Raw genomic sequence first — 22542 nt, forward strand, 5'->3', positions numbered from 1 at the left:
TAATGTGGTGTAACATCAGAGGGAAAGATACTGAAATAAACCATCTTATGTAATCGCCCAATCAGTGTTTCAATTGTGGAAAAACTTTGAAAAGCTTGTAAACAACATTACCTGACGTCACCTTTACCTCAGAAAAAAAAATATATATATATATATAATGTGTGTATACACACACAGAACAACACACATCTGTAAATGAGACAACGACAAGAAAGCACATTTTTCATGGAGTTAGTTTATTGCCTTTTGTTGCTTTGATTTGGGCAGGTGGAACGGCACAAGATCACAGTGTGGAGCATGAAGCCCTTCTTACATGAGAGGGATCCTGTTTGATAAATGGGACACTAACATACACAGTACAGTTACCTTAGCTTTACTATTGTTAAGATTTAAAAACGGACTACCATGGTTACATCACAGAGTGTTACAAAGCACAAGAATGAAAGACGTCAATGAGCGTATCACCAGATCAACTGTGAAGTTTCAAGACAGTATCGTCACCCAAAGCTTTGGACTCTCTCATTAGATGGTCCTCTCGAGGACTGCTTCATCGTTCAGCTCTACTCAGAGACGCTCCGCATCTGTGACCGTCTTTGGAATCAGAGGCTAAATGAGTTGCTAAATGAATGTGTTCATTCATCTACTGTGCTATTCACCATTCCCTTTAAGGACTTCACTCTCGACAAACGGCACCATTCAGCTAACCTTCAGTGCAAAGATACTGTCGAGAACATTTGGCAGAGCACACAAAATGACAAAAAAATGTTCTTGTTTTGTTAACATGTATTTTTCTAGATAAACATTTATACTTAATCACTATTTAATAACCGATCCACTGACCAACCCAAGCTCTTATTTGGATGGAAAGAAAGAAATTTGTCTGATGCCAAAAATTGGTGCTTGACTTGACTTTGCAGTTTTTGGACTAAACGGTTGAAGAGTAAGGCCTTTGGTAAACCAGTAGCTCCTAATGTGAACCGCAGAGGAGGTCTAACTCAGTCCTCAGATATCTGAGGGGCACTTAGATCATTTCATTCTCACTACACACAGTCATAAAGGCATTTTCAACTCTATGGGAATCAATGGATGTGCCGGGCTAAATGTTGTATTACCCATTTGAAGGGCAAATAAACCGATGGAATAAAATGCTCAACTTTTCCATAGAACGCATGTGTTTAAAGCAGGAGAAGAAATGAGCAGAACGACAAACTAAATGGCTTCTCAAATTGAAACGGTTTGCTCAACGAAAACCAAATGGAGCTGGGTGGTCGGCAGAAAATACTGGAGCTTTACACACACAATCTAACACATTTAACAACTGCAGCACTTGATATTTCAAATAAAATCAGATTCATGTGCTATCTGTCTCATATGCCTCCCTGCAACTGCATTTCAGTAAGAATTCCCACTCCCTGTTATCATCTTTATCAAAAGTACATACGGCATCAAACGTTAAAATATAACACACAGATATCATTTATATTTATATGCATATAAGCAAAATAATAGCCTTCACAAAATAAATCTCTGATTTATTTTACAGCATGTAAATCACAAGAAAAGAAAAGAAAAAAAACGCTTTCTAACACGATTAAAAAGTGCTAGCAGATTATTTTACAACAATGTGCAAATGTATTCTGAAGCCTTACATTATGTAGTCTAATTTGTACATTCTGATTACATCTATAACGCCACAATGATTTAGTGTTTGAGTCCATTCTCCCACAGGGCAGAATTCCCACAGGTCGGAATGAGGCCGGTTCGTCTTGGTATAATCTTGGCTATTTGTCCATGGGTTCTCAACTTAAGACAAATAAAGGCAAAGTTTGGCAACTATGTGTCTATAGTTCACCTGCTGTCACAGGCATTACAGCAGAACGACAGAGATCAAGCGTTCTGCACCTGACATTGGCAAAAAAAAAAAAAACCTTGGTGGTTCTAGGTGGAAACCATTTGACTATGTTATTTTAAATTGTCCTTTTCACTTCTCTGACAACCTGCATTCAAACTAGGGCTGTGCAATTGATCGAATTTATGATAAAATCGCGATGTGAGCATGTGCAATTTCTAGGGCGGCCCCCAAACAGTCGACTAAATGTTAGTCAACTAGAAGAGGATTAGTCGACCACAATTTTATCAGTCGGAAAAAAACGTTGAAGTCACGTAGTCACAGATGGCTGACAAAGGGTCCATGCAGAGATTGCAGAATGTCGGGCAAGAAATCTAAACGTTCTCCTATCATCCATCAACCTCAAATGTGGCTTATTATCATTCGAAACGTGTAATTAGTAGCAACTTTACATAACTAAAAGACCTGTCAAACTATCATTGTGGCAAAACAGAGTAGGGGCCATTCAAACAGAACAGTTTTTTTACAAATGGAAAAATGTAAAAGTTAAAAAAGCCATAAAAAATAACCAACGCTGTCATGCATCATTTATGCAAATGTATGGTGATCGCAAAAAACTACTGTCTCGAAATCGTAAAAAAAAACAGTTTTGTTTTGTCCATATTGCACAGCCCTAGTTCAAACTGTGGAATATTTAATTGTAAGTTGAAGCTACAGGAATCTTTACGATTATGTGAAACTTTATTTTAAATGTCTCCAGGTAAAATAAAAAATCATAGAACATATTAATACTGGCACTCAAAATGTAGAACTGAAACTAAAATCAAAAGACAAAAAAAAGTCGTCATGAAACATTGTTTGCAACCAATTAGAAATCAGTAATGTGATGTTATTGGTTGCGTTATAAAAAATGGGTGTTTCATGTTGAATCACGATTCAATCCTAAACAAAATGCAACGTTTGGTTCACAAGCACCTTAAGGAAGTGCCACTTCTTCATTTGAAAGCCTGTCTGTGTCTAATAAAAACTCTCTCGATGTTTCCAAACATGAAGCGCGTCAAGCTCGACAAGCATTTCAACTCGACTATGAAGCTGTTGTTTTTTTTATGGCAACCGAAAACATCTCCTGACAAACTTGAAGAGAGATGGAAAGTGGCACATACAGTAAACGCTGTAATATCATGCACCAGGTATTGAGGTCACCTGTCTCAGATGAAGACACATTGAGAAAGGGACAGAAATTATTTTGCATCGTTTGGCAACCACCAACTTATTGACATGAAATCTGCAAAGACACATTTAATTTGATGGTTAGATCTGTATCTATTTTTGCTGATCCGTTAAACTCAACATCGTTTATTGAAGCATATATTTTAGTTCAAATCTGCATTAGATTTGATGAATTTGAGAAAGTGAATTACTATTTATCACAATTGTTCTGGATGTCACTACGGGCCAATTTAAGTCAAGGTTGCATTTGTAAAAAAAACCATGTGATTCTCGCTCAGATTTGATACTCGTGTGTCAATGCAAAGAGACCCTTATCATGTCCAGGAAAGTTGCCTGTGGGAATTCTGCCACTCTATGAAATGAAGTTATAGGCTACACTATACTGTACCCTACCTCCAAAGACACGCTGATTTAGTCCTGCAAGTCTTGATATCTGCACTGAACGTTGCACATCTTTTTTTCTTTTTAATCATGAACAGACTGCAGTTTGAACTGGTGGAAGAGGAAGAACATCTGGTAATGTGCATGCTAGAGGATCTGTAGTTTGAAACAAGAGTAACCATCAATATCCATCAGCTGTTTTAAGACTGTAAGATGATGCAGAATTCCATAAAATGTCAAATAAATACTGAGGATTTCTTCAACCAGCTTGCCTTAGGAGGGTTGTCGTAGGATTTCCCTTTTGATCTACATAACACTCTCAAAAATGATCACCTTGTTCTCCTCCGTTCCAGGAGACAGAGAGGTCAGGCTTTTAATGTCAGTGTCAGGGGCCATGTATTCGAGGTGATGGCCTCCCCACACTGGTTTGGTCAGACTTTCCCAACGCTGCATGAAAAACAGAGGAGACAACCACAAATAAGCTTAGCTGTGACAATTACAACCAATGACCATCAAACTAAGCTTTATGTCAACAAATCATTTCGGATTTTTACATTTAGAGTGTCAGCAGGTGTTCCCTCATTATCCTACATTATTTTCTAATTTGCATGCAAATTATGGGTTATTTATTTATAAATCAGGCCCTAACAGACGTTTAACAAAAGCAAAGTCATTTGCATTCTTTGAACGTAATTAAAATATAACAGATAATGCTAAAAAACATACTAAAAATTTCAATATTGATTGCTGCAACAAAGCTTAACAAATGAAATATCACTCATTAGTGAAACGATTCATAGAAAATGTTAACCAAATATACAGTTGTTTATGGAAGCTTGTTTCTGCCATGGAATAAAAAATAAAAAAGGTAATTTCAATTTTTTTTCTCTCACAATTGCGAGTTTACATCACATAATTGTAAGAAAAAAAGTACAGTGTTTTCTGTAAAGCTGCTTTGAAACGATGTGAATTGTGAACAAATGGACATTTCCTGTGTGTTGTGATGCAGTTTGAAAAATAGGAACATGATTGTTTTTAGTCCAAGCGAGACGAGCAGAGAGAACTATTGTGTAAATATTCCTCGGGCCAGTGTGTCATTCGTGCAATTTGCAAAACCCCAAAGTAATCTTTCTTGATTAAACACAAGATTGATCACAACTACTTGACATCCCTATTATTTTCCACTTTTTCTCCAGCATCCTGTGCTAGTTTTCTCACAACAAACATGCCACAACCCTCAGCTACCTTCTGTGTGTTTGGAAGCAAACACTGAGGGGGTGAAGCATTGTGGTCTATCTGCAGAGGAATGACAACCATTAGCCTAGTTACTATAAATACACACGTCGTTTTCTCATGAGTAATTCTGATGCTTTTCAGTGAGGTAACTGACCCATAGTCCAACTCCAATGGCACCCAACGGCTACAATACACTGCAGATTTTGGACTGTTTGCACAAACTGCTGTTGCTTTATGTGTTTATGGGGTTGATAGTGTTAGAATGGATCACTTAAGTAAACAAAACTACTCTTTCGACGCCCTCCGCAACTCTTATTGTATTATAAGCTAGTGCATGGGAATCAGAGCAGCGGTTTGAAGAGTGAAATGTTTGCAACGCTGCACACCTCTCTGAATGTTCCCTTGGATCCAGCGAGTTTGTACACGACGCTAACGGGGATACAGAGCATGGAGGAGAGAGCCATACACCATCCGATCACCTCTCCCCACCACGGGTACACGTACACATTGTTGTAGGTCAGAGGTTTGTAGTTCAGCAGGTGAAATAGGAAGATACCCTGAAGACATACAGAACAATGGCATCCATCTGATTCAATTATACAGGCATTAACATGTATTATCTATCATTTTACTTTACTTTTTTATAGGCATGAACAGGTGGGAGTATTTTCCAGCACTCACCATGCAAACACATGGAGTTATAAAGGACCAGCACCACTTTATCCACGGGAATGGCCGGTAACCGATCATACGGGCAATATCGTCCATGAACCTGTCAGCACCTGCACACAGTGGCATGAAGTCAGCACTCTTTTGGGCGTATGTAGGATTAGAATAGTGTTTGTGTCAGCACAGGGTCCTCCTACATGCTATTTGTATCTCTTAATGCCTGCAGTACTCATGACAAACTGATGAGACATGAGAACGCTGCATGAAGCGATTCTTACCATAAACCCACGCGACAACCACGCATTCCCAGAATGCTTGCCACAGTAGAGTCATTCCACTGGCTGAGTAGTAGTCAAAAAGCTGGAAGACGTACATCCCTCCCTGCAAACGCAAATATATGGAGAAATCATAAATTGCTATTAAAATGGACCCTATTTGACTAAATGTCTAAATAGAAACTTTTTTTCAGGATGATTCTTTGATAAATAAAAATAACAGCATTCATTGGAATATAAATATTTTGCAACAATTTAAATGTCATCGATTTAATGTATAATCTCTGTATAAAAGTTTCTTTATAAAAAATCTAATTTACAGTATATATATGAGCTGTTTAATATTACATATTTTTTGCAATTTTTGCAAACCTGACATAAAAATTTGGAACATAATAACAAACTTCCATTTGTTATTTTCTAGAAATTAACATTAAAATAAACATCAAAACAGACAACTTTAAAAAAAAATCTATTTTATGCAACAAATAATATTCCATAATGGTTTTGGGTAAATGGGGTGCAAGTGATAAATGTTGATTTGTAGTTTCTGATTATATTATAGTTTTTATTATTATTTCCTGTAAATTATTTTCCCAAATTCAAAAAGTAATATTAACCAATTATATCACAGTTCACTTTTCACAATCCAATCAAATCCCTAGTTCCACCCTATATTATTCCCCATTCAATATTTAGTTTTACCCTGAAATGGCAACATTATCAATGTCTAAACGAATCTGCAGCAGTCAGGTGGTACAGCGGTCACGTGGTACAATCAAGAGCTCTCAGAAAAATCCCAGTTTACAAGTTGTAATTACAAGCATTGTGAACGCTTTTTACAATTTGGAATCTCATAATTACGGTAATTACGACTTGGCGTGACCGCATCTTAGGTCACAAAATGTAAGTTAAATGCATCATGAATGTTGTTTCATGCTGTCTTTACACACAATAGTTTGAAAACACATCTGAATCAATCTCACAAATGCTTCTTGTCAGGTCGTTATTTTCAGTGAGATTCTATGAAGTTTTCTTGTGTAAACTTCTGAGTGATTGTGAGCTTTATGAGTCACATCACTCCCACATACAGTAACAATTTCTCATGCAAGATCAGCCTCTGAATGAAAGCATGACGATCTAATATTCAGTGAAAGGGCTTGGGATAAACCATTATATTCTTATCTGACTAATGGGGTATAACACTACTGGCTGTGAGAGAATAAGATGCTGATATTCTCACACCTGACACTAACGCTTATGAAGGGGTGTTTCATTAAGGGGACTAACCTGTGTAACCATGGAGAGATCTATAATGAAGCATAATAAACAGCAGATCGCCACAGCGATTTCGCGCTGATAGCGCATGTAATACTTTCCAGGGAAAAGATCAAGAATGCCAGTTACGAAACCCTCCACACCAACAAACTGTGAAAAACAAGATGTGTTATTAATGGATTTGCTTTCAAATATTTTCAGTTGTGCAGTGATATACAGTATGAATCAAAAACACACAAGGGTGATTCTATGCAAACTGGAAAAAATGACCTCCAAACAACTAAAAAAAACCTTTGAGATTAAGTTCAATTCAATAATACCACATTTGGCACTTCATTTTAGTATATTTAGTTTTATATATATATACACAACACACACACCATCTTTTAGCTGTTTCCATGTGAACTGACCTGACTGTCCAGTCCCAGCAGTAGCAGCATGATGAAGAACAGTGCAGCCCACACCGGAGCCACGGGCATCATTGAAATGGCTTTAGGGTATGCTATGAACGCCAAACCAGGGCCTGCGGGGAGAAGAGAAACATGAGAGACGCGTCACCACGGGCTACAGGTCGCCCGCAACTCAGACACACATACACACGTACAGCACCAACGGAACAGAGAGAGACAGAACTGAATAAAAGAGAAAGAGAGAGTATGAGAGATAGAAGCACCTGGATGAGGTGAAACGAAGTGATAGCTTGTGGAAAAAAGGGGACGGAGGGATTTAGTTTGCTCCTATTTTGTATTGTTTTTGTTTTGTACTGCTCCTCGATATTGAAGGCAGGTTTCAATTAGCCATTTAGTTGTTATTAATGTCTAGCATTTGTGCATTTCAGTCTAATGCTTTTCATTGGAGGTGAACCGTAATGTAGTGTAGGTGGTGTCTCATTAGAGGCCTGTAAGTGCATGTTAACATTGAGGGCGTCTAAATCTATCAGCGTCAGTAGTCATCGGCTACAATACTGGTAAGTATCACAGCACACTGTTAGTTCACGGTCAGACTAATATAAAAAGCTGGTTAAATACACATTTGAGTCTTGTGTTTGTCATCTGAAACATCTGTGTGTCCTAAAATATAAAAGGGACACAAAAATGAATAAATGTTCATGTAAACTAAGCTGAGCTGGCAATCAAATGACATGGATTTCTGCATTTCCGTCTAAAATTAGCTGTTTAACTATTAACTATTTTAATCATAACAGAAGCAAAACTAAATACTGTACTTAAAGGGGTCATATAGTATACTTTTTATCATTTATCATTTGTAAAAAAAAAAAAATTAGAGCAAAATATTCATTGTTTAGTTCACGCTCATGATATAAGGGTTGTTTTCCCTCTTTGCATGTAAAAAGAGATGCAAAGTTTCCAATGTGGATTTAAGCTGCTCCATCCATCACAAACAGCCTCTTTGCAAAGCCTGAATTACATACAGTAGTGACAGATTTATAAAACATTTTGACTGTCAGAAATTAACAGTGATCAGTCGCTGTTGAGATTTTTCTGCTATACAAAACAAGAACAGCACATGGTTTAACATATTTTCTGTATGTCTTACTCTAGTTAGCTCTTCAGGTGTTTAGGAATGATAGTATATATCATACTTTGTCATTATTATGTTATCATGACTGGATGTGCCATGCTATAAGCGTCATTGATGTGTCAGTTGTGTTGAGTTCAGAAAGAGTTATTTTTACAGCCTAGTTTTAATAGATTATGGACTGGATTCTGACAGTTTTCATAAATAATCAAACTGATTTGTCAAAAGATCATGCAAAATTGAATTTCTCATTATATGACCCCTTTAAGAAACTGTAGAGGTGGGAAATTCTTGCATTGCCAGCGATATATTGCCAAAGACACACTGTACTAGGGCTGGGTATTGACACAAATTTCACAATTCGATTCGATTTCGATTCAAAAGCTTGCAATTCGATTCGATTTCGATTCGATTCAATATCGATTATTTTGGATATCAGGTACAATATATTGCAAATTTTCTCAAGGAAAACAAATCTCTTAACTATTATTGTAACTGGGAGTCAGTTGTAGCCTATAGGCTTCATTAGCCTACTATTATATTGAAGGTAAAAATTAACTGATTTGTATACAAACACTTAAAATGCACTTTTATTTATTTTTATAATAATAAAGTTATATGAATAAAGTTATATGCTGCTTCTCTTGAGCTGAGCTGCGCCGGAGCGATCTCACGCCACAGCGCCAAAACGCTAATTATGTTTATGAATTTCGTAAGAAAATGGACGTAATTTGAAAACTGAGAATTTGTTTCATATCAATAATAACAAAGCACAAAGATGATTGCGATTTATTGGATTGGATGCGCGCAACAAAGTTCCATTCATTCATCAACTGAAAACAGGATGACTAATCGATTCTTGGGATTTAAGAATCGATATCGTTTCGTAAAAATGAGAATCGATTAAAATCGAAAAATCGATATTTTTTGCCCAGTCCTAGTTTTTACATGACTTTACAACAAATATGCCTGTCATGATCATGAATTCTCTGCAGACAATTTTAAAGGAGCTATATGTAAGAATTTTCATGTATTAATCGCTTTTTGTATTGTCATTTGCTAAAGCTTGTAACGACACTTCGAGACGAGACCTTCCCCTACCTCCTAGGTTGTCTATGAAAGCCTGTAGACTGATTTTGATGTAAAGGACTTGGGGCGGTTTTGCAGGGAACATCCAAAGGATGTGACGTTTATGTGCCTCTCTTCCGTTCATGAATGCTTATACAATGTTCAGGATAATACCTAATGAACCATTCTGTATTGTAATTTCAATGTGTCACACAAAGAAAGGGGATTCATGCAAACTAGAGTCTCACATAGCCAGATCTACAGGGCTTGACAATAAGGACTGCCCGGTGTCAGCGTGAAAGACGCTCAGGACAGTTGATGGAATTGTAACTTGCTCGATCGCCAGTGCTGCGATGTCACGAAAGTTGATCATTTGAACATGTTTGAAGTCCGGTCAATTTAAACATTCACGCGATTTTTAACCATTCAGATTCAAGTGAAAGAAGCCGCGAAAGAGAGCTTTCGCACACTGTTTTCTGTGTGTACACAGAGAGCCGAGTCTCACAGCTCTCAGTGTGCGCGAGTACTGAATTGAGCTCTCTTTTGAGTCTACTTGCACTTGAACGGAAACAAACACACAACAAAGTGTCAAAAGGCCCATCTTGGGAGTATAGACATAACAATATATGTTTAATAGTGTTAACACTATTGTCACATATATTGCACGTAAACATATATTGTTATGTCTTACTTGAACGTAAACAGATGAGAAAATGCATGTGTAACAGTATATTGGATCCATGCGTTTGGTCTTAAAGTGACAGCAGCCTAATATTCCTGCTGCCGTCTGCGTCAAAAGACGAAGAGAAAATCACTCACTGCTCTTGACTGAATAACTTTTGTAGCTTTAATAAGGATTAATCTATTAATTATCCTTGTTAAATTAAGCAATTTTTAATCTATATTTAATTTATAATTTCTATATTTAATTAATTATATTTTATTCATACAATCTATAGTAAAGTGAAGACTATGCAGTGTTATTTTATGTTTGATTATTCAGTTTCTATACCGGAATATTGTTAGACTGACCTGAAATTAAAGCACTGTTTATTTATTTTATTTGTTTTTCGAGCTGTTTCTTGTAATTTGTTTATTTATTCAGTATAATAAACAGTATAATAAAATAACACTGAAGACACACTTTTCTTCAGAAATGTTTTTACTTTATATTAGTTAGGCTAGTATTTTTGCTGGGTTACTGAAATATGAAGCTTTTCTCAAAAAAAAAAAAAAGAAATTTCAACGGCATCTACAATTTTGGTGGCTTATTTATTAGAATAAAATGTTATATGGGTCAAAACAACAAAAGCAAAACTTTTTATTTTTTTTATTTTTGGAGGCCAGAGAAAATTTTGGCCCAACCAGGCCGGTAGAAAAAATTGTTAGCGTCTATATAGTCTGAAGTCTCAAATATACTTTATAATCAAACTATTATAACAGAGAATATTTTAATTACCCTTACGGTGGCCGAGAGAGCTCAATGCCCTGCAACTGAAGGAAACATTTCCGTTGTGGTCTGTGGTATTTGTGGCGCGTTTCTGTATTTGGTTGTGTTGTGAGTATTTGAAGCACACATGTGTTGTAAAACTGATGATGTTTTCTTAATTTGCGGGTGTTTTTTCTATTTGCATGTGTTTTCTTCAGTTGCAGTGCTTTGAGCTCTCTCGGCCACCGTATACCTCATCTGTCGTCACGATGCCGATGAATTGCAGAGCTTGAGCAAACATATCCACATCACTGTGATCAGTTGCTTTCTCACCGCTGCCATTTTGTTGAGTGTTTATTTTGTTATTGAGGAAAGCGCACAGCACATATTTGCATATTCATTTAAACGTCGCTCTCAGCAGTGTGGAAGGAGTTGGGATATTCATTAACAGTATATCACTGCAAAGGTATTTCCAAATTTTACAACTAATCGATGAGCGAAAAAGAAAATTGCGGTGAGTATATCGGGGCCTTGAATCACATTCAGTCTCTTCTCACTTGTAGGCCTACGTTACGTGTGGACGAGTGCGAGCACAAGCAATAGTTGCTGGCTGCAGTTCAATTAACGGCCACCGGTGTCGCTAATAACAAGGCTTTCTGAATTCTACATATAGCCCATTTAATTGTCATTCAAATAATTGCGATTAATAATTCAATTCTGTTGTGTTCATGTCACTTACAGTGTAAGCCTAATATGTTATTGTTTTACTTGGAATTATATATAACACAATAATAATATTATTATATAATAGGCCTATATAATCTAATAATATTAATATAATATAGTCTAATTAAACCCACAAACCCTCATTTAGTATGAGGGATGACCTTTGACTATCTTTGTTTACTTAACAGTTTTTTTTTTTTTTGACAAAATGTGATTGAAATTTAAACTGCACTATGATTGCGGTTATCTCAATTAACTTTGATTAGATCGAATAATCAAGATTAATCGATAATTGCGGCGAGCCTAACAACAAATCTTCCTCTTTTAATTTGATGGCTGATAAATGAAACCACGATACAGGGAAATTTAATGGAAATACAAGGTGAAGAGCCAGAAGAAGGATGTGTCTTATACTAACATCAAGTGACTGTTCTATGAGATTCAACACTGAACTGCACTGAAGTTTTTGTGCTGACAAAAGTTTGGAGAATGTTAGTGCTAGACATTAGCATGTTTCTATTGTGTTGGGGTTAAAACAGACTGAGTTTACAGCTTTTCCACACTTTGGCTTTGTCTCTCAAGATGGATGACCCTAATTGTGAAATGGCGCTATGCTACGCTGTGCATGTCGGGCCTGCCTGTGTCGGCAGACGCTCGTAGGTGCTGACTTTAGGGCTGGGCTGTAGTAGTGGTGTAAATGCTAACATTAGATATCAGAGGTTTACCTGCGTTGGCAGACTGCTCCAGGACCCCTCTTGAAATCGAGATGTGCACATCTCAAGAGGCAAAGTTCCTGGTTAAATAATCCTTAAATTAATACTTAAATAAAGCCAAAATATAGATATAGAGATATAAATGAATATATATGAATCACAAGATATATATATATATATACGGGACTGAAGACAATCAAGGAAAACTCTAGTCAAAGCATCAAATTTATGACGGGGAATCTGGTTCGCTTTCTAACTGTAACTGTCATCCGATTGTGTGCTGCAGGAAAATGAAAAATAAGAAAAAGCCACAAACAATGTGTCAATGGTTTCCTTCTCAAAGTTGTCTGGAAGTACAGCACATCACAACCCACTCGGACATCACGACACAAACCCACTGACACAAAAAGGCTCATTTAGACCTTAGGATCTGTTTCTACTGACACAGACAACACACTAGAAGACAAGGACCAACACACACGCAGATGAGATTTCACACACTCTCACTCATTCTGACAGACACACATTCAAAACATGTCTGTGTGTGTGTGCATATGTGCGTTCTGGATGTATTCTTAAAGGGGTCATATCATATTTTTTCCCCTCGTTTATAATGTTTTTGTTCTGAAAACATCATATTTCATAATTATTTTCATCTTTTTTTTAATCAGTAGCAATGGTTTGGGTTTCTGATTCCTGAAATTCAAGGATCCTAAAATGAAAACTTACAGATGAAATTGTATTTGTTGTAAAAATTAATAACTTTGCAACATTAAGGGCCAGATTTACCAAACGGGGCAAATTAGCGTGAGAGCGCAATTCCATAAAAGTGCCGATGGGAGTGGAGAGTTCTGGGAGTGGAGAGTAAAGAACACAGACGCAGCCGGATCATCATCAATCTACAAAGAGCAGCGCAAATTAGCGTCTGGTTTAAGACGTGCTTTTTTTGGGTGGTAAATAATGCCGCAAACTAGCACAAACCTTAAACCTTTGCCTTAGTAAATCACCTTGCATGATTCATTTAAATACTCTCTCCTCCCATACATTTTGCGTCTGAAAGGGAAACTCCTAAAAATGCAATGTCCTTGCCTTTTCAGCGCAAATTTTTCACTGCGTTTTTTTAGTAAATCCTGACAGTAGTTAAACACAATGAACGCTCTCATGTTATCTTGCATTTGGATGCCGGGTGTTTATAAATGCAAAAGTGTGAGACACTTCCGGGAGGGAATTAAACCAAATCATTTTGATGACAGACTTTGGCTCAGGCATTTTACAATGACCAAACCAACATTTGAGATGCTGTGCAATGAAACTGATCCTCTGGTTAGTCCAGTTATGCAATCACATCCTCTGTTGAGCAAAGTCATGTACGTTTTTTGTTGCGCATTGAGAGATTTATAAACACGTTTGCAAACTAGTTTATGCGCATGTCTTCTTATCCACAACTTTCCTGCGAGTCTTAATGGGCGTCGCCATGACACTCGATACTTCCTGTTGCCGGTATCTCAGTTCCGGTTTAGCCTAACGCTTAATAAAAATAGCACACAGGGGATACTCGCGTCGCGGTACAAACGGGTGAAACTGATTACTGACAAGTAGTAATGCTGACAGATAAGCAATGGCTCCTTGTGGCTCAACGTGTAACGTTGTCAGGTGTACAAACAACACGCGAAAACTGAAGGATTTAATGAATGGGAGTTGTTTCCAATATAAACGGACCCTCTACGCAGAAAGAGTGTTTCTTGTAACGCTATAGTACAACTGTATATATTTTTAAGTGGTATGTTTATTGTTTTCAATAATTTGAAAATTAATTCGAGAATTAACTTGAATGTGCAGCAATTTGTACAGATAGAGAGTATGTAGGCCTAGGCTACTATATTTGTTGTAGCCATTAAATACCATTTAGTTTCATATTTGTTCAAATATTATAATGTCATTTTTTCCATCTATGTTGATTATGAAAAGTGAACACCATGATAGGATGCATCGGGAGACATAGTGGGGTCAGACATGAGAAATATAGCCTATCTTAAGAAAGCTTTAAATGTCTTTAAACGAAACACTCTCTGATTATGTAATCCAAGATGCATTTCTCTCTAGGTTATAGGCGCGTTCACTACGGAGATGGCGATCGTCAACTTCATCTTTGCAGCAGACACTGACAGAAAACACTACAGAAAACACATTAAAAATCAATGCACGCGTGTCTCTGGATTTACAAATGCACATCTTGCTTATTGCACGCACACTCGGCACACATATGATGTCGAAATAACGAGATATTGTGTTGAAATAACATTATTAATAATAATAAATCTTTAATAATATTTGATTGAATGCCGAATGTTGTGCTTGTGCAATTTAATACAATTAATACTTTAATTGTGATCATTAAAATAATTGAATATTAAATATTAAGTGGCCAATTTTTGCTAATTTATTAAAAGTATTTATATGTAATATATCTAGCACCCCCTCAGCACACGTTAAAAAAATATCTGGCGCCACCCCTGGTTATAACGGCCCACGTATTAAAAATGATTGGGTCAAAATTGGGCTCGGGCTCATAATTACAGTTAATGTGTCGGGCCGGGCTCGGACACAACGGGCTCAGGTAGGGTCGAGCTTGATTTTTTTGGGCCCGATCTAAGCTCTACTCCTCATTATCCAAGCAAGTTGTTTGTGCTTGTTGAGGCTCTATGATAGCGGTATCTTCAGGCTAACGTAAACCGGAAGTTCGTTACCGGCTTGTTCTACGTTGCCATAGAGATCACGGGAAAGGTCAGAGTTCGGGAAAGTCGTGGATTGGATGAAAAATTTTCCACCGCAATTGAGCATTTTTAGAATTTATGTGCATCTTAGCGTTTCCATCCAGTGTTTCTTTTCCAGCTAACCCAAAATTTGCATAAAAACAGGAGGATGGAAACATTGTGAAGCTGCTAAATAAATGTGACTTGACTTGATTTAAATGCCATCTCAGTCATGACTAGCTGCATTCAATTTAATTTGTTAATATTTACATTAATATTAAACTTAACTTGGCATTACGAAAAGCCTTGTGAAAAGAGCAAGGACATGATTTGACCCCTTTAAAATATGCAGTACACCGGCAGGATATCAACCACACATTAATGCTGTGATATGAAAATTCATTAAATGCAAGGGCGTGAGGGTATAAAGTCAGTGGCATCTTGCCAGGTTATTCAAAAATATTATCACTTCATAGTCATTTAGTCTTTCTGTGTGTCTCCTTCAGGCCAAGAACATGCTGTCCTTTACTGAGCCTCAACAAACCAGCGCACTGCTTCTGAGCCGCCGCAAGCTGAAACTGATTTTAAAATGACAGTACTAATTTTCTATGCAGTAGAAAGAGTAATACCATTTACACAAAATGGAGCTCAGCAACAATTGAAAAACTGTACAATTTTAAACCAGGTCTAATGTGGTTTATTTTGGGGTGGGGTGGGGAGGGGGAGGGGGAGGGGGAGGGGGGTATTCTTAGATTTCTTAGATGCTTAGGAGGTTAAGTATTTCATTTTGATTAATTTAATTTTCATAACTTTTGTACACATCAATGTTATCATTTAAATGTATGCCCAAAGGTTCATTATAATACAGTTCATTTTACTGATTAAAAATCCTGTTAAATGCAAATGCATGCAGATGATGGACCGACGAGTCAGTAAATCTAAAGTTTCTATCAAATATCATCTTTAGTTCTACAGAAAACACTGTTCAGTTTTCTAACAGCCAGATTGTAAAATGTTGCTTATTAAAATGACCAGGTTGTGTTTGTTTGTTTTTAAAGAGAAAAAATGGTATTAGCAAGCCTTTATTAAAAGTAGTTTCTTAATAAAGCTTTAAAGGATTTAAATGTCACGAAATTACATTAATTATGCTAATGTCCATGTGTCTATAGAAAAGTTTACACAGTATATAGGGCTGTCAAAAGATTAATCACGATTAATCGCATCCAAAATAAAAGTTTGTGTTTACATAATATATGTGTGTGTACTGTGTATAATTATTTTGTATATATAAATACACACACATGCATGTATATATTTAAGAAATATTTGCATACATATACTGTATATATTTATATATAATTTATATTATATATAAATATAATTTTTTTATATATAAATTACACATTTTTCTTAAATATATACAAGCATGTGTGTGTGGATTTATATATACAAATTTAATTATACACAGTACACACACATATATTATGTAAACACAAACATTTATTTTGGATGCGATTAATCGCGATTAATCTTTTGACAGCCCTATATATATATATATATATATATATAGTTTGCTTTGAAACAATTTTCTCTCAGAAATGAGTAGTAATAGTAAATTTCACAAATTATTAACAAGAAGCACATTGAATTAAATGTGAAAATTTGAAATAGAAAGACTGAAACAGAATTTTCTAATAAAACATACTCCAATAACTGCTGTTTTCTTAAAAAAAATAAAAATAAAAATAAAATCAGTGTATGAAGAAGATGGCTAAAAAACATAAATGACCTTCATCTAACCATCGCTTTTTGGATATTTAGTGATTTCCGAAATCTTCAAAGGGAAACCCGATTATAGTGTGCATTTTTTCTTTGTGCAACAGATTTTATAAAGACATTTATGCATATATTTCTCTTTTTGTAAAGAAGACATGAATCTAGTGCCAATTCTGGAGGATGGTCATGTAATGTACAGATCATTAGTGATAACTTCATAAAAATCTATGAGACAGATGGCCTGGTATTCACACTTTAAATGTGAAACATGTAGGCCAATGTGTTATGAGCTACAGTAACACCTCTGCATGCGTGAGATGAGCCTATCCTGCACATCCTGCTCTACATGCACAGATGAGCGATAAATTCATGCCGCATACTATTAGTCTAGTCTGTGATTTCTGTTCATTTGTATTAGAATGATCAGTATTTCACTATAGGCAACATAAACATAAGAAAATGCCAATAAATGTCTGCTTTTATGTGTGCAAATAGAGGGATTGCATTCTGGGAATCATGTAGTCCTCATAAAGTGTTTGTGTTCATGGAGGACACAGCATACAGGAAGAAGACTGCACTAATTGTGATAGCAAAAACTCACAAACATACGCACGCACACACACACACACACACACACACACACACACACACACACACACACACACACACACACACACACACACACACACACACACACACACACACACACACACACACACACACACACACACACACACACACACACACACACACACACACACACACTTCATTCAGAACAGACACATTAACACACACACTATTCCACCCAATACAAAAATGAGTGACATACAGTTGTTAATTCATAAACCATTATCTGTTATTTACCATTATAAACTCATAACACACACAAAAAAGTATGCATACACACACAAACACACACACATAAAACGAACTGCTAATTGTCTGCTCCCTTTCACAGTAATATGACTAAGAGCAAATAGCATTGTGCATAAATATAAACACGCTCTTCATTTACATTCTGTTTTCAGTGATATTGTCAAACCAACAATAAACATTTATGGTAATACACAATACAAGTCACATATCACACTGCATTGAAACTCATTTACAATAGAATATCGTCATCATAGCACACATGTTCATGACTCACACAATGCATGTTTCATTCATTTTCAGCAGATCTTTCTTGCATTAAATATTGATCTCATAAATGATTTACAAGAACCAGCCCCAGGTCAGCAATGCTTATGTGCACTAAAAACAAGTGGAAGTGAATTATTGAACACCTGCATTAAGAGGCACGTTGTTTCAGGCCTGGTACTAAGATTAGGGCTGGGTGGCACACACATGAAAAAGCTTTAAAAATAAACATATGTTTGTCTTACTTTCCATTATAGTACATACATAATCTGTCAGCTGTATTGAAGTAAATGACTGTAGACTCTTACCCGATTCAGCCACTTTAGAGATGTCCACACCTTGCTCAGAGGCCATGAAACCCAAGATGGAGAAGACCACGAAACCAGAAAAGAAACTGGTGCCACTATTAATAAAAGCCAGAACAAAAGCGTCCCTGAAAAGAGAAGAAAAACACATTAACTGCAGCTCGGTTGTGGCATGTGTGTTAATGCCAGGTGGTTGTGGAACACATTTGATGAAGCATATGTACCGTATGCAATGTTATAATCTTTATGCCATAAATGCATTCATAATGTATAATAATAATAATGCCACCTTACTATCAATTACATCTTCTCATAGTTATACATTAAAGAGTATACTGCATTAAATAACATGATTTCAGAGATATCATGTGCTTTAATGCACAGAACCTTGAATTGGTACATAAAAAAAGATCATAACTGTGGTTACATGCACTCATTTATTTAGAATTATTAATTAATTTCATAATTAACAAAAACAATTATTTAATCATTAGCACAATTAATTATTTCATATTAAAAAATAATTATACATTTAAATTAATACAATTAAATCATTAATAAAATATTAAATGGAAAAATTTATATTGAGGCATGTTTTATTTTTGCAGTTTACTAATAACATTCACTTCAAATTGAACACAAATTTTTATCGAGAGCGAAAAGCGGAACACTTTAGTTTACAAAACTTCATAGTAGCCTATTTGATTAGTCTATTTTTTCTTATTTGAATAATGACTTAAAAATAGTGAAGAATCTTCATCAAAATAAATTCCACTTCTTACCAAACTTTGTTTGTTCAATATTTTTTATTGAATTTTCAGGATTAAAAAAAGCATATTTATGTCCTGCGAAAGTGCTTTGTACATTAAATTCAAAGCAAATAACTGTTGATTCAGTGCATCTGGAAATTTGAGATCTATTAAAGTGAGAGGCTGTTTGCTCTTTGCCAGCCACACAATCCAGCTTCTTATAGCACAAAGTCAGGGCTCTCTGATTGGGTAAACGTACTAGACACAACGTCTTTGGAAAAGAAAACACACTGGTTCAGAAAGATCGCAAGGCGACATAACAAAATGTGTCCTCGTCTGTTCAAGGTTGTGACGGAGGCTTACTTATAGCAGTCATTGTTGAATCTGTTATAGCTGCCCAAGGCGGTGAGGGCTCCGAGCCCGATAGCGTAGGAGAAAAAGATTTGAGTACCGGCATCAATCCAGACCTGAGAGAGACAGAAAGAGTAATGGCAGTCAGACAAACAGATCCACCTCTGAATATGAGCTCAAAGTGACTCCAGGTACTCTGGAGAGAAGTTGAAAAGTGCTTAGAAACAGAATTAAAGTGTTGTGTATCAGACCGAAAGTAGAGGGAGAAAAGTAAGAAGCGTATTGAATTGCATTTTCATTTATTCATTTGGGTCAAATCAGATGATTTCATCCAAAGAGAGGTATGAAGCTAAAGGAGAAAACTAAAAGTCTCACCTGTGCCTCTCCTAGCTTAGACCAATCAGGTTTGACATAGTACAAGATCCCATCATAAGCTCCAGGAAGAGTAACGCCCCTCACCAGGAGAATAATCAGGACCACATATGGGAACGTGGCAGTGACATACACAATCTGTGAAAAACAAAAAATAAAGACAACTCGCTGCTTAGCTTATTAACTTATTATTTGCATTTGCTAAGGCTATTACTGCTAATATTGCTAATATTTTAGTGGTGTATTTGAAGCATAAGCATTAAACTTTGCCACAGACTCATCCTGCATCGCATGTGGAACAGCCGTGGCCCCTCAAGTCGTGTTTGTCTAGCAAAATTATGCTACTATTTCTCGAAAATCTCAGAATTATCAAAACAAGCAATGTTTTTGCGATGTCCTGAAAACCACCCACAACATGATAGAGTGGTTTTGCACGAGAGAACACCACTCATATTATATATTTATTCACTCACAGAATATTTTCAAGTTTTTGACAATGTTATTTCAATAAACCTCCTTGTTTGCTAGTCATGTACGTGCATTTAAGAGCATTTGCTAGACTGATTGTAGAAAAACACATAAAATCTAGATAACATGATCTAGTTTAAGCCAACATTATCTGTAGATTTATATCAGGGAATTTGCTGCATTGCATTTCTAAAATACTCTTTATCTCTCTCAGGTCTCAGCAAGGACAGTGTTAGTCACATGCTGAGCATTCTGTCATGTGAATAAAGCTGAGGAAGCATGTACCGCACGTCTCACTGCTTTCTGTTATCAGATCATTGCTGAATTTTTATTTTTTTTTGCAAGGAGAGGTTTATTGATTCAGTGGCTGGGTCCAAACGGTATGCACTTTGAACTCTGACAATATGAGACGGATTGTTATCAGGGAGCATTTAAATGAGACCGGCTTATTCCAGGTGTTGCTGGTTTATGGACTTGGCTCACAGTATGGTCTTATGAGGCTGGGAGTCTTCAGTAATTGCTCCACATAGACAAATAAAAGTAGGACAGCCATTCTAGATCAAGCACATCACATTAAAGCACTCCGCTCAGCCCCAGCTCTTCACAGACTTCAATTGTTCTTTCAAAACTCTCGGCTGAATTCCCTCAGGAAGGCGAGCTCAACTCAAAAAGTACAATGCTGCCCAGTTACGATAAAAACACGGTCACTGTTTATGATGCGCTGTGGATAGTAAGTGCTGTTTGAATTCTCCACGTCATTCTAACATCTTTGTCTGTCCAAAGTCCAGAGCACCATGTCATCTCTAGTAGTCCTGACAAGAACAATAATGAATCCTGACATATAAATGAAAAATGCCCCAATTACCTCTCAAACGCATTGATCAATAATGATTGAATCAGCCTATTATGATTATTTATTAAGGATCATGTAACACTGATGTTTGGAGTAATAATTGGAGAAAATTCAGGGATAAATTCCGTTGAAAAATACGTTCAAATGAATTATTAAAGTTATTTTAAATTGCAATTTATTTTGCACAATATTCCTATTTTTTATTGTATTTTTGGTGAGCATAAAAGACTTCTTTCAAAAACATAAAGAAATTTACCAACACTAAACTTCTGAATGGTACTGTACAATACCATACCATTCACTGCAGGACTATACATTTGCATTTTAATAATAGATAGCTGTCTGATGCACAGCCGTTTAAATAAAACACTTCTACCAAAACTCCATTACCAGCTCAGACTTTAAGATTCAGTACATGCCGCTTTCAAGTGTCAATTAAGATGCAGAAATAGACCTGAACTAAAAATACTGTCAGTAAACAAACTCGGGTTTAATTCCCATGAGGCCCGTGAATCTGGGGTAATCTGCCACTTAGTATCTGTGCCCCGTAATAAATAATCAGATTCTGAAATAGCCAATTAGCTCACTGTGTGTGTGTGTGTGTGTGTGTCAGTCGTCTGAATGAGCTTGACTCAACGCTTACTCACAGTGTCCTTTGCATCAATGAAAAACTATGAATTTGGCAACTAAATATTTAAGTAAATAAACAAGTTTAGATAACCTAAATTCCATTATTTACCCTCCCTAACTGTTTTACTAGAAACATCAAACCCTGCTTTGAGCACACACAGGAGTAACACAGCGGTGTTATGTTGTAATACGAGAATGACCTTCTACACAGCAATACGCAGCAGGAATAAAATGAAGTTATTATATTTCTAAGGGCTCATATGATCCCGCCTCCCAGAGAGAGAATATGGCTGTTGGCCATTTGTACGAGCACCTTATCACGTCCCACTGCAGACACCGGCTCGTGACCGACCAATCTCAGAGTGCCTTCCTGACAAGGCACTTTGTAATATTTCCCGCCACACCCCCATGGCAAATAATGTTGCTATGGCTACCTTTCTGCCTCACTTCAGCGCTACTGTGACAAAGCAGCAGTGGGTGGAGCCATGCCAATCAAGGTTACACAACTTATAAAACTTATAAAAAAAAAAAAAATCACACATTTGAATCCCTAAGCAGCATTTGATGTCTTTTCTTCAATCAGTGATCAAAATACAGTAATATTGTGAAATATTAATACAATTTGAAATAACTATTTTCTATTCTAATATATTTTAAAAAGTAATTCATTCATGTGATGCAAAGCTGAATTTTCAGCATCATTACTCTAGTTTTCATTGTCACGTGATCCTTCAGAAATCATTCTAATATGC

The 22542-nt window shown here is 36.3% G+C and overlaps 1 protein-coding gene across 3 annotated transcripts in view; it reads right to left on the bottom strand.

Moving 5' to 3' along the window:
• Nucleotides 1–219: 219 nt before the first annotated feature.
• The window catches only part of slc6a8 (solute carrier family 6 member 8), a 40088-nt gene continuing 17765 nt past the window's right edge, over nucleotides 220–22542 (bottom strand). For all 3 annotated transcript variants that reach the window (XM_081349195.1, XM_081349197.1, XM_081349196.1), the window contains exons 5-13: nucleotides 19843–19977; nucleotides 19480–19583; nucleotides 18371–18495; nucleotides 7329–7441; nucleotides 6931–7068; nucleotides 5644–5746; nucleotides 5378–5478; nucleotides 5083–5253; nucleotides 220–3907 (exon numbers count right to left, since the gene is read on the bottom strand). In XM_081349195.1, coding sequence (XP_081205321.1) covers nucleotides 3767–3907; nucleotides 5083–5253; nucleotides 5378–5478; nucleotides 5644–5746; nucleotides 6931–7068; nucleotides 7329–7441; nucleotides 18371–18495; nucleotides 19480–19583; nucleotides 19843–19977 — 1131 coding nt within the window. In that variant the 3' untranslated portion in view covers nucleotides 220–3766. The remainder of the gene's footprint in view (nucleotides 3908–5082; nucleotides 5254–5377; nucleotides 5479–5643; nucleotides 5747–6930; nucleotides 7069–7328; nucleotides 7442–18370; nucleotides 18496–19479; nucleotides 19584–19842; nucleotides 19978–22542) is intronic.

Source organism: Scardinius erythrophthalmus (genome assembly GCF_964197995.2).
Source record: "Scardinius erythrophthalmus genome assembly, chromosome: 20".
Classification (NCBI taxonomy): domain Eukaryota; kingdom Metazoa; phylum Chordata; class Actinopteri; order Cypriniformes; family Leuciscidae; genus Scardinius; species Scardinius erythrophthalmus.